The sequence below is a fragment of the Vombatus ursinus genome, unplaced genomic scaffold (genome assembly GCF_900497805.2).
Source record: "Vombatus ursinus unplaced genomic scaffold, bare-nosed wombat genome assembly UNPS02014786.1, whole genome shotgun sequence".
NCBI classification, from domain to species: domain Eukaryota; kingdom Metazoa; phylum Chordata; class Mammalia; order Diprotodontia; family Vombatidae; genus Vombatus; species Vombatus ursinus.
This window is the reverse complement of record NW_020954564.1, coordinates 2,622,604-2,634,701: the sequence shown is the minus strand read 5'-3', so window position 1 is coordinate 2,634,701 and position 12,098 is coordinate 2,622,604. Positions and strand designations below refer to the sequence as shown.

At 37.3% G+C, this 12,098-nt stretch overlaps 1 protein-coding gene across 1 annotated transcript in view; it reads left to right on the top strand.

Moving 5' to 3' along the window:
* Positions 1–12,098, top strand: part of LOC114047124 (tumor necrosis factor ligand superfamily member 8-like) — a 37,373-nt gene that overhangs the window by 20,564 nt on the left and 4,711 nt on the right. The window contains exon 3 of the mRNA XM_027867873.1: positions 11,637–11,708. Within this exon, the coding sequence (XP_027723674.1) occupies positions 11,637–11,708 (72 nt within the window). The remainder of the gene's footprint in view (positions 1–11,636; positions 11,709–12,098) is intronic.

Sequence of the window (12,098 nt, the reverse complement as noted above, 5' to 3'; positions counted from 1 at the left end):
AAAGAAAGAAAGAAAGAAAGAAAGAAAGAAAGAAAGAAAGAAAGAAAAAGAAAAGAGTTAATATTTAAGAAAGACAAGTCCAAACATGCCAGGCTCCTAATATATATCTACAAACTCTCACCTGCTATAACTGGTACCACCTCAGCCAAAGTGGGGTGAGGATGCTTTCGTCAGATGAGGGAGTAGCTGAGTCTGGGTGTGATATGCTGTCTTAGACCAGGATCACACATCTTATCTTCCCATCTAACTCAACCTGCAGGGTATACCGGGGAATGAGGTTATAAGGGTTGTCTCTGGTCTCTAAGATCCTAAAGAGAATGGCCAAGTCACACAATCAGAATGTTAGAGATGAAAAGGATCATGGAGCAGGCTCATTCAATCAACCTATTCATTCAAACATGAAATATTTATTGGGTACCTACTATGAGCGAGTATGGGCAGGTCACTTCCCTTTGTTTTCTCCTCTATAAAATCAGGGGTTTGGATGGCACAATCTTTAAAGTCTTTTCCATCTCTACTATAAGTCCATAGCAATGTCCTAGGTACTATGGAGGTTACAAAAGAAATGGAAGATAACATTTTTGTCCCCCAAGATCTTACAATCTGTTCAACAGACATTGTGAGAAGAGTGTTGGACCTTGAGTCAGAAAGTACCAGAAGGAAAATCCTGACATCTAATCCTGCTTCTCACACTCATTAGCAATAGGACCACAGACAAGTCACTTAACTTCTCTCTGCTTATCTGTTACATGGAGATAATACCTGTGGTAGCTACCTCATAAAGTAGCTGTCAGGACCAAACGTGATCATAGATGTTAAAGCACTTTACAATGAATATCAGCTTAAGGTGATAACAATAATGACTTGCATTGCATCTGATTTCACGGTTTATAAGATGTTTTCCTAACAGAGAAGTTCCAAGTTTGGTGATGAATGCATTATTACATTTTTACAGATGAGGAAACTAAGACTCGAAGAAATAAAATGACTTGCCCACAGTCACACAGTTGGTAAATGTTGGATCAGGGATTTGAATTCAGGCCTCCTGACTGCAGCTCCAACACTCTTTTCATGAGTTCATTTAAAATAATTATATTTTGTATTTATTAATAGGGGGCAACTGGGTGACATATTGGATAGAGCATCAGGCCTGGAGTCAAGAAGATCTGAGTTCAAATTAGGCCTCAGACACTTACTAGCTGTGTGATCTTGGGCAAGTCACTTAAGTCTGTTTGCCTCAGTTTCCTAATCTGTCAAATAAGCTGGAGAAGGAAATGGCAAACCACTCCAGTATCTTTGCCAAGAAAACCCCAAATGAGGTCACAAAGAGTCAGACACAACTGATCAACAACCACAACAACAATTTATTAAACTGCCAAATTAATAGTAAGGAAGGAACATAGGGTTTGCAGGTAGAAATGCTGGTAGATAGCATCTAGGCCATCCTATTCCCCCTTCTTCCACCATTTTACAGATGAAGAAACTAAGGCCCAGAAAGGGGAGGTATTTCACCCAGTTTCAGGAAGGTAGTAAGTCACAGAGCCTAGACTGAACCAAGGTCTTCTAATTGGTCCTAAATCCACTCTATCACACAAGACCATCAAGCTGGAAGAAACAGAGGAGAATTAGCCTGGGATAGGTATGGGATGTAGCCCTGCCTAGCTTTCAACACCAAGGACAGTGCTTGCCTGTAGCCTTCCCAAAAGTAAAATTCATGAGGGTGCCTTAGTATAATGCCTGATGATCAGCCCTCAATAAAAGTTTGTTGAATTAAACAAAATTCATCAAAAAGGAGAGGAGAGTAACTCAAGTCCCCTTGGCTATTAAGGCTCCAAGTACAGGTGGATTTTTTTTCTACAGGGATTCCCCCACTCCAGCAATGCCTTCTTGCAGACAGTAGAGAGAACTATTAACTTTTGGTGGATCAAGAAGTTCATGTCTCTTCTAACTGCTCTGTTACTTACTAAGTCATGTGAATAGCAATTAAAAGACTGTTTGACTTCCTCAGTGCTAAGTGCAGTAACAGAACTTCTAGCTATGTTTGCAGAAATCTGGGGGGGGGGGGGGGGGGGGGGGGGGAGATGGATCAGACATTCTTGAAGATTCTTTCCCTCTTTCATGTGTGTTAAGCTGATTTTCTTTTGTCCATGCCAGAGTGATTTTTTTTATAACTTCCACAAAAGCTCCCAAGACTGTCCACCAAATTCTGAAAAAAAAAAGTTTAAACCTTTGATTCTGACTTTCAAGACCTCCACATTCTGACTCCAAACTAGCTTTATTCCCCACCTTCATTTGTCTATGTCCCAGCCTAAGTGGACTACTATATATTCTCATTCACATATTGTCCTCATGGGATCATAGATGAAGAGATAGAAATCAACTCAGAGGCTCATCACCTCTAACCTCGTCTATTGTAATAGCCTTTCAACTGGTCTCCCTGTTTTCAATCTCTTTTCAATCTATTCTCCATATATCTGTGGAAATTCTATTCCCAAGGTCTGTCTGCTTATGTCAGTCTTCTGCTCAAAAGCAGCTTCCTGTCCCCCACAACTGAAATAGACTTTCCCTCCTCTTCCCCAATTCCAACCTCTATCTGTTGAAGTCTTCTCCCTCCTGAAAGGCTTAATTCCAGTTCAACCTGTTCTCTGGCTCAACCCCACCTCAGGAGAAAGGGATCAGTCAATCAGCAGTATTTATTACACACCTACTAAGAGAAGCACTGTGCTAGGAACCTCTGTCTTCTCTTAGCCCTTTTCCTGGACTTTTCTTTTGTCCTCATCTCACTTTCTTTGGGAGTACCATAGTTATCTGTCCTCTTAGTTCCTCCTCCCTCCTTTAAACCTAGAGAAGAACCCATGGCATATCTCTTTGTATCTCTCAGAATAATGTATTGAATGAATGAGTGGGGGAAAAAATTTGAACTTACAGCTCACAGAACATAGAATTTAAGAACTGGAACAGACCTCAGAGATAACCCCTTCTTTTTACAGATGAAGAAACTGAGACCCAGAGTGAAAAAGTAACTTGCACAAAATCACACAGTAAATTAGTGGCAGAGGTGGTACCCAGGTCCATTGACTTCTAAACTAGAGTTCCGCCAATACTACCTTTGCACAGAATGTCGCTCCTGAGCTTAGTCAAATTCACAATGAGTCAGTGTTTATAAACACTAAGCACTTTGGCAGGGCTGCCAGAATAGGCCAGTCAGTCAATGGTCACTATTTGACTGACTAATCATTTCTATCAAAATGGTTTAACTGATTTGAATTGAGTGCAGACATAATAGGAACCAGGCTTTTTAGACAGTCAACTACAGAAACTCAAGTTCTCTGCACCAAGAAGTATATAACTTCAAGGCCCGAGTCCTGGGTCTAAAGGTCCAGAAAAGCAGTCAGGGTCAGGGCCAGGAGTTCCATATGCACCAGCATCTTCCAGTGTCTTCAGCCCACTTGAACTTCTAAGTAATTGCTTGAGCTGATCCATCAGTTTCAGGGCAAAATTATGGGGGTGGGAGAAAAATAAAGGAACAAAAACCTGATGAGCTAAAGGTCACAGACCTTTTCAAAAAGTGTCACCAGACATAGACTAATGGCCATTAAAACACAGATGTCTGAATCAGCAAATATTAGAAATGAAAGGAATCTGAGGCCCAAGGAAGTAATTTCTTCAAGTTTCATTAAATTAAATATAATAACATCATTATTTGAGTGCCAAGAATATATCCCAGGTTCAGATAACTTCATGAATAGTAGCAAAATCTACTAAGAAAAGGGTACACAAGCTCTTTTTGTTGCTGTTGAAAACAAAAACACGATAGCTATCCAATTCCACAACCATATATTAAGCATCTGGCATTTTCACTGCCTTCAAGGAGTTGCATTCTGCTGATAGAATGGTTGTACAGAAATAGATACAACTAAATTTGATGAAGACCCAAAGGAGAATAGTGGAGAGTTGAGGATATGTATGAGAAATGTTGTAAAGGGAGAATCAACAGGACTTAGAAACCAAGTGTATATGGGAGGTATAGGAGATATAAGAGTTTAAGATGACTGTGATGGGGTACTCTCACCAGAAATAGGAAAATTTGGAAGAGGGATAGGTTTAGAAACAAAGATGAAGGGTTTGGTTTTAGATGTGAAGAGTTTGAGTTGAGGTGAGTTGATACTGGAGTTCGATGGAAAGGTTTTATAGATAGATAAATAGATAGACAGATAGATAGATATAGATATAAATAAGTTGAACTCATCGGAGAAGATGAGATCACCAAGGGAGAATGTGTAGAGAGATAAGAAGAGGGTCCATGACAGAACCTAGAAGTATACTCCTATGAAATAGGATGAGGGAGGAGATGGATGATGATTCAGCAAAGAAGACCGAGAAACAGCAATCAGGTTCACAAAAGGAGAACCAGGAAAGAGAGTATCATGAAAGTCAAGCAAGGACGGAGCTTCTAAAAAGATAAAATAGTCAAAACTTTCAAAAGCTACAGACACCAAGGAGGATGAAAACTAAGAAAAAGCCAAAAATATAATAGCTAAAAACCTATTGCTGATATGCTTGGCAAGATGGTATTTATTTTAGCATAGCTCCTCTACCTCCAATCATCTCAAACAAGAAGAAATTTGCCAGATTTATAGTAATTAAAGGGCAGCTAGGTGGTGCAGTGGTTAGAATGTCTGGACTAGAGTCAGGAAGACTCATGTCCCTGAGTTAAAATCTGGCCCCAGATACTTGTGACCCTGGGCAAGTCACTTAACCATGTTTGCCTCAGTTTCCTCATCTGTCAAATGAGTTGGAGAAAGAAATGGCAAATGACTCTAGTATCTTTGCCAAAAAACAAAAAACAAATGTGTTCACAATGACATGACTGAAATGACTGAACAACAATAGTAATTAAAGATTCATCATCAGTAAGAGGAGACAAAATACTTCAATGCAATGTAGCATCTCCCAAATTAGCAGCAAACACTGACCCACCTAAAGGTCTCGCTCACCTACACTACTCCCTTCTTCCTCCAACCTTATTCCTGCCCTTTCTAGGAATGAACCCTCAGCCAAGAAGTGAAAATCCATGGTCTTGCCCAGTATTACAACAGAAAAAGATTGTGTAGGATCAAAAAAGAGGGAAGGGATAATGGTACTTCAGAGCTGATTAGAGGGGAAGTAGCATCTGTATCTGAGGGGAAAGGACCTAGAAACCCAGCTGTGTCCAGTCATCTCCTGGTGGAATTTATATATGGCAAAGACCAAGTCAGACCCCCAAATCTACCCACTAAAAGAGACTGAGCCACCAAATTTGTTTTGTGCAGGAAAACAGTGACAGTGACCATAGCAGAGGAAGGTGGAGGAACTAAATATTGAGGAGGTAAATCTAATAAAAGCTACTAGGAATTCAATTCAATTCAACTAGCATTTATTGTATTGTAAAGTCTGAAAAACTAAAAGGGTAGATAAAGGTTCAGTCCCACCCCATCCCCAAACAGGTAAACCAACAATAAGACTCATAAAAATGGAAAGAAAGATGAGTAAGAATTGCCCCCCTAAAAAAAGTCACAAAACTGTGAATAAATATTGTGCTTTAAAGGGAAGTGAGTCCCCCTCCCCCTAAAAAGAAAGAAAGAAGAGACAGAGACAGACAGACAGACAGACAAAAAAAATGGAATATTCCATAGAGATCATGGAAAAATAGTAAGAAACTCCAGGAGAGTATAAAAGAAAAAAAAATTTAAAGAATATATTAGGATAGAAATTAGGTCAAAATTGGAGTTCTCAATTCATCAGTCAACAAGCATTTATTAAATATGTACTATAAGTGTGGGAAGTAGGAAGAAAAAAACAAAAAAAATAATTCCTGCTCTCAAGGACTTCACATTCTAATGGGAGCATGTACACATCTATAAGTACATAGAATATACATGCCCTCTGAAAGAACTGGGAAAAAACTGATGTAGAAGATGGGATAAGACCTGAGTCTTGATGGAAACCAGTGATTTTAAAAGGCAGGGGCAGGAAGAATATGAACAAAACACACAGCTTAAAACATACAAAGGAAAATCTCAGCAAAGTAATGGCTCTGAAAAATAGTATGATAGATCTGGAATTCAATAATAAGTGAAAGAAAAACTGGTAGAAGAAAAGTCAAAGACAATGATTCTGAAAGAACACATAAATGCTATAAAAGCCAAAGCAAGTGAACTTCAAGAACAAGAACATGAACATGAAGAACAAGAATAAGAACCATAACCTTTATTTGACCCTACCATTCCCCAAAAGCCATTGTCTTATTAGTCACAGAATTCACAGAAACTCACAATTGGAAGAGACACTGAAAGCCATCTCATCCAGTCCTTACCCAAATAAAAATCTCTATCTTATATCCAAGAGCTCATCTAGCCTATGCTTGAAAACCTCCGGTGAGGAAAAATACACTAATCTCTAAGGCATCCCATTCTTCTTCAGAAGAGCTCTAATTGTTAAGTTTTTTCCTTGTATCAAGCCTAAATATTCCCCTTGGCAACTTCATCCCAATTCTGCCCTCTAGAGCCAAGAATAACAAATCAAATGCCTAATTCCACTCGAGATTTCAAATGTTTGAAGATAGCTATTATATCCTGCCCTTACCCAAATCTTCTCTTCTCTAAAATATAGCATTTCAACCAATCTTCACATAAGTGTCTTCCCTCCAGATACTTTTTGGCTTATCAATATTCTTGCTAAACTGTGGTTCCAAAAAGTAATAAGACTGATAAATTTAAAAGCCTGCATGCCATATTTGGGAAATAATTCAAGGAAATTTCTCAGAAGTTTTGAAAACAGAGATCAAAGTACTAATTGATAGAACTAGTAGGTTGTTAACAGAGGAAAACTTGAAGTTTAAAATTCCAAGGAATATTGTTGCTAAGTTTTATATTTTCAGCACTAATAACAAATTTTGCAAGTGACCAGGAAAAAGGCCTTTAATTCTTAAGGAAAGTCAGTGGTAATAGATCAGGATTACTTCAAATCAACAATAAAAGATACAGAATAGCTGAAAAAGTAAAATATCTCAGGATCCACCCCTAAAATAACATATTTCAATGATGAACCTATCAGTGCTCCCATTAGAATGTGAAGTCCTTGAGAGCAGGAATTATTTTTTTTGTTTTTTTCTTCCTACTTCCCACACTTATAGTACATATTTAATAAATGCTTGTTGACTGATGAATTGAGAACTCCAATTTTGACCTAATTTCTATCCTAATATATTCTTTAAATTTTCTTTCTTTTATACTCTCCTGGAGTTTCTTACTATTTTTCCATGATCTCTATGGAATATTCCAATTTTTTTTGTCTGTCTGTCTGTCTGTCTCTGTCTCTTTCTTCTTTCTTTCTTTTTAGGGGGAGGGGGACTCACTTCCTTTTAAAGCACAATATTTAAAGCACAATATGAATCTTCAAAAGAAGGCCATTTGAGTTATTTCTTTATTTTAAAAAATGAGGAATAGATTATTTAATTTTCAAATACTACAAAGAAAAGAAACACTCTAAAGGAAGTATGATTATCAAAAAAAGACTAAGCAAAGGAATCAATGATCTAATTTTCCAGGTCAAGGCAAGGCTACTATTTTTAATCTAATTGAGGAGTGAAAGAAAAAGTAAAGAAAAATGATTATTAAAGAATAAAATAATATTAAGGGATAATAATACAGTAATAAAATGAAGATTTAAGAGAACTGAAAGAGTCAGGAGAAGGAAGGCAGAAGAATTGATTTAGTAGTTTATGAACAATAAACTATGGTCTCCTACAAGTAAATCAATCATTTCAATGTAGGATAGTGGGATAGCATAATGGTAAACTACTCAAATGTGAAAAAGGAAGGCAAAAGATGGGGAGAGGGAAGAGTCCTAAGAATGAAATTCCATCTGTCAGATGCATGTGTGAAAAATGGATAATAATTTCTCAGACTCTCAAATTATATGAAAGATTGTTAGAGAGTCAGGTAAGGATAATGGAGAAGGTATTGGAGGCAGGAAATGAAGACTGATCACATCCTAGAAGAGGAAAGGAAATGGTATCATTGAAATATGTTTCCATGGTGGGAGGAGCTAGAAGAGAGACAAGTGCCTTATAATAGGTTGCATTGGGGTAAATGGATACATTGGGAGTCCTTACAAGACAACTCACTCTGAACAAAGATTGTGCTTCCCAATATGGCAACTCACCTCAGGAAAGAAAATATACATATACTGTCCTCTAGGGATGACAGAGAGAACATGGTGGGGTGGAAGAAGGTGAACAATGGAGAAGTGAGTGCTCATGATAAAAGTAGGGGATAAGATCAGAACTCCTGACTCAGAGTACAGACTGACTTCTCCAATACAGTATTACCTCTTTCTTGAGTTAATATTTGAAGGAGTGAAATACAAAAGAAGACTCCACAAAAAAATAATAAATAGTGAAAGAAAAAAATAAAGGGAAGAGAAAATAAAGGTAATATTTCAAAATGCGGGAATTCAGGAAAAGAGCAAATTCAATTTTTGTTTTTCAGAATCCATACCTTTTATAAGAAACATGTCAAGAATGAAAAAGAAACATATGAATATATGGCCATTAATGAGAGAAAAAAACTCAGAGTAACCAAATAAGGATAGAAATAAGGAAGAGGACTAAGTAAATGAATATTTCTCAGAAAAGAGTGCCACAAAAGAGTATTATTTAAGTTGAGAGGTTGATGGAGAAGAATAATGGAGGCAGATTTGGAATGACAATCTTATCTGGATGAAGAAAAAGAGGTGAAATTAGAAGGGGAGGGAGAGAGAGAAAGAGAAAGATTAGCAATTTAAGTAAATGCTGCCAATAGCTAGAAGCTGGGGATGCCCAGATATTGCAGCTTTTCGTCATCAGCACTTTAATTGCAAGATGGCATTTATTGAGAAGTACTGAATTAACTAACTCCAATGAGCTTAAGCACAATTCCAAGGATGGCTGATCCTAATTAAACTTTTTTTTTGTATGTGTTATAGAAATAATTGTCCTCCGTCCTCTGCTGATAGTATACCCTTACCTCTACCCCAACCAAGATGCTGCTAATACTATTCTGTATTATCTGGGAGCCTTAAAAGACTTCAAAAGAAGAGAATGATTTTAAATATTTACTCTTCCACCCAGTAAAACAGAGAACACAAAGTCCTACATCTGGGATGGGGTCCTTTTTTGTATCGATAGGAAAGATAAGGCTTCCTTTGCAAAATAGCAGGAAGATAATAATGCCAATTCTGTAACTGGAGTTAACATACGAGAAGCATAAAAGAAAAGTAGTTACTGATAGATACCACCAAAAATTTCAAATAATCAAAGTTGTACATCAATGACTAAATATTCACAGGGTAGAGTTAATAATATATATACTTCAAATTACTCCCATAAAAATATTATATCTAAGATATTTATTTACACAATAATGTAAGACAAAAAGCCATTTCCCAATAGATAAGAGGTCAAAGTATATAATAACATAATTTTCAAAAGAAGAAATGTGAACTATAAATGATATTAAAATGTTCCTAATTACTAATAGTGATTATTCATTACTAATAGTAAGAGAAATATAAATTAAAATAATACTCTGAGTTTACACTTTCATGTGTTAAAGTGACAAATGTCACTTTAAATTTTAAAGTTTAAAATGTGGAAATAATCAATGTTAGAATGTTGCTGGAAAACAGGCACATTATATACTGTTAGTGCCGTTATAATTTGGGTCCTGTTCTAAAAGGCATTTCAGTTTTATTTGAGAAAAGTTACTATATTTTTCTGAGTCTTTGATCCAGTAATCTGAGAACTGGGCACATAACCCAAGGACCTCAAAGACAGATCTATCATTTACATACCAAAATATCCAAAGCATCACTCAGGAGTGTGTTGTTATATATTTGAGAACTGACTTTTCTGGAGGGAAAATATATGCATGGTACATTTTTTTGGAGAGGCAATTGGAGTCACGTGACTCGCCCAGAGTCACTCAGATCCTCCTGACTTCATTGTTGGTGCTTTATCTATTGCACCATCTAGCTGCCTTATGATATGCTTTTAAGTTTGATCTACATTATTAACATCTTTTTCCATCACATTCTTAAGTCTAGACAATGAACAATAACTCAAGCCTTGATTTTTAGTCAATTGCTGAGGTATAAAAGTTTACATTGAAAATTTAACAATCAGCTCTCATAAATTGGCTTCAGCATACCCCAAGCTCTTTTGTGGTTGGAAAAACAGGAAACAAAATAGGAGTTCATCATTTGAGGAAGAATGAAACAAAGTATGGTATGTTAACATAATGGAATAATACGATACTATAAGAAATTGTGAATATGAGAGAATCAGAGAAACATGTGAAGTCTTACATGAACTAGTACAGAGTCAATAAAACAGAAGCAGAGGAAAATAAATACTGTGAGTATGATGATGTAAATCAAAACATAAATCAAATATGGCTAAACTCCAATTAAGCAAAATGCCATAGAGAACAGTTGAGGAAACATACTCTGTGTAGAGAGGTGAGGGATAAAAGTGCCAAATGCTGTAATACTGTCTGACATGACTGCTGTGGGAGTTGTTTTTCCTTATCTATTTTTCTCTGTTACAAGAGTGGATTCTATTTGGGAGTGCATATTGAGAAGTGACTCTATAGTAAAAAGTGATTTTTAAAGACCATTGATAGTCTCTGAGAAAGCAATTTCAGCAGGGTGATGAGGTCTGAATCCCTTGGGTGATGAGAAAATGGAGGCAACAAGTATGAAGAATAATTTCTAGAAATTTAACAATAAAAGGGAAAGTGGGATAAGATGATTGTTTAAAGTGATTGCAGGGTCAAAGGCAGTGGGGGTTTGTCTGTTTTCCAGGAATGAGGAAGACCTGAGCATGTCTGTAGGGAGGCAGCAAGAAGTCAATAGGTAGGGAGAGAATAAAAAGGAGAGGGAAGGTGGGGACGGGAGAGGGAGAAAGATGGGGAGAAGAGAGGGGGAGAGGAAAGGAGAGGATTAAAAGAGGGGGAGAGAAACAGAGAGACAGAGAGAGACAGAGACAGAGAGACAGAGAGAGATAAGGGCAGTGACACAGAGATACAAAGAGAACCGCCAGAGGAAACATGAGAGAATGCTTTGAAAAGAGGTTAGCCTCCACAAAGAAATGGACCACCAACCTCTTCTTCAGAAACTGAAGCACAAGATGAAAGCACAATTAAAGATGTAAAAAGATTTGAGGAAGGGAGCAGGAGATATGAGGGTGAATTAATTCCCTAACCTCATAAAATGTTAAATGTCTTATATTTCTTTGGTGATATTACTGTACTTGATCATGATAGCTGTCCTTGTCTTTTCCCTTTGAAGAGAAGCCTCCCTTCCTGCTGCATTGTAAGCAACTTGTCAACATCTTTTCCTCATCTCTCATTTTATATAGCCGTAATTAGGCATTCATGACCACAGATATCACTGGAAAATAGTTAATGGTCAAAGAGATGAAAGCCACTCCCCTGAGAGTGGAAAAGAAATTGTCATTATTCTAAATCAAGGGCCATGGAGAGTTATCAGGAATATGTCTGCTGTTCCCAAAAGTAGAGACAAAACTTTCATGTTTCTCTGATTTTTGCTTTTAGGAAATTGCTCATTGGACATCTTAAGTATCCTGAAGAAGCCTCTAGGGACTGAGTCATCAGCATATCTACAAGGTCAGTAATTGAGTTCTTCTTATGCAATCCTTCAAATCTTAAATCTGGCTTCCTTGTTTCAGTCATGTCCAACTCTTCATGATCCCATTTGGGGTTTTCTCTGCAAAGACACTAGAGTGATTTGCCATTTCCTTCTCCAGCTCATTTTACAGATGAGGAAACTGAGGCAAATAAGGCTAAGTGACTTGCCCAGGGTCACACAGCTAGTAAGTATCTGAGGTCAGATTTGAACCAGGTCTTCCTGACTCTAGGCGTGGCACTCCATCCACTAAAACTCCTAGCTGTTTACCTAACTTCTAAAGATCATTTTCCTATTTAGTTACTGATAAAGGAAGGAAGGAAAGAAGGAAGGAAGGAAGGAAGGAAGGAAGGAAGGAAGGAAGGAAGGAA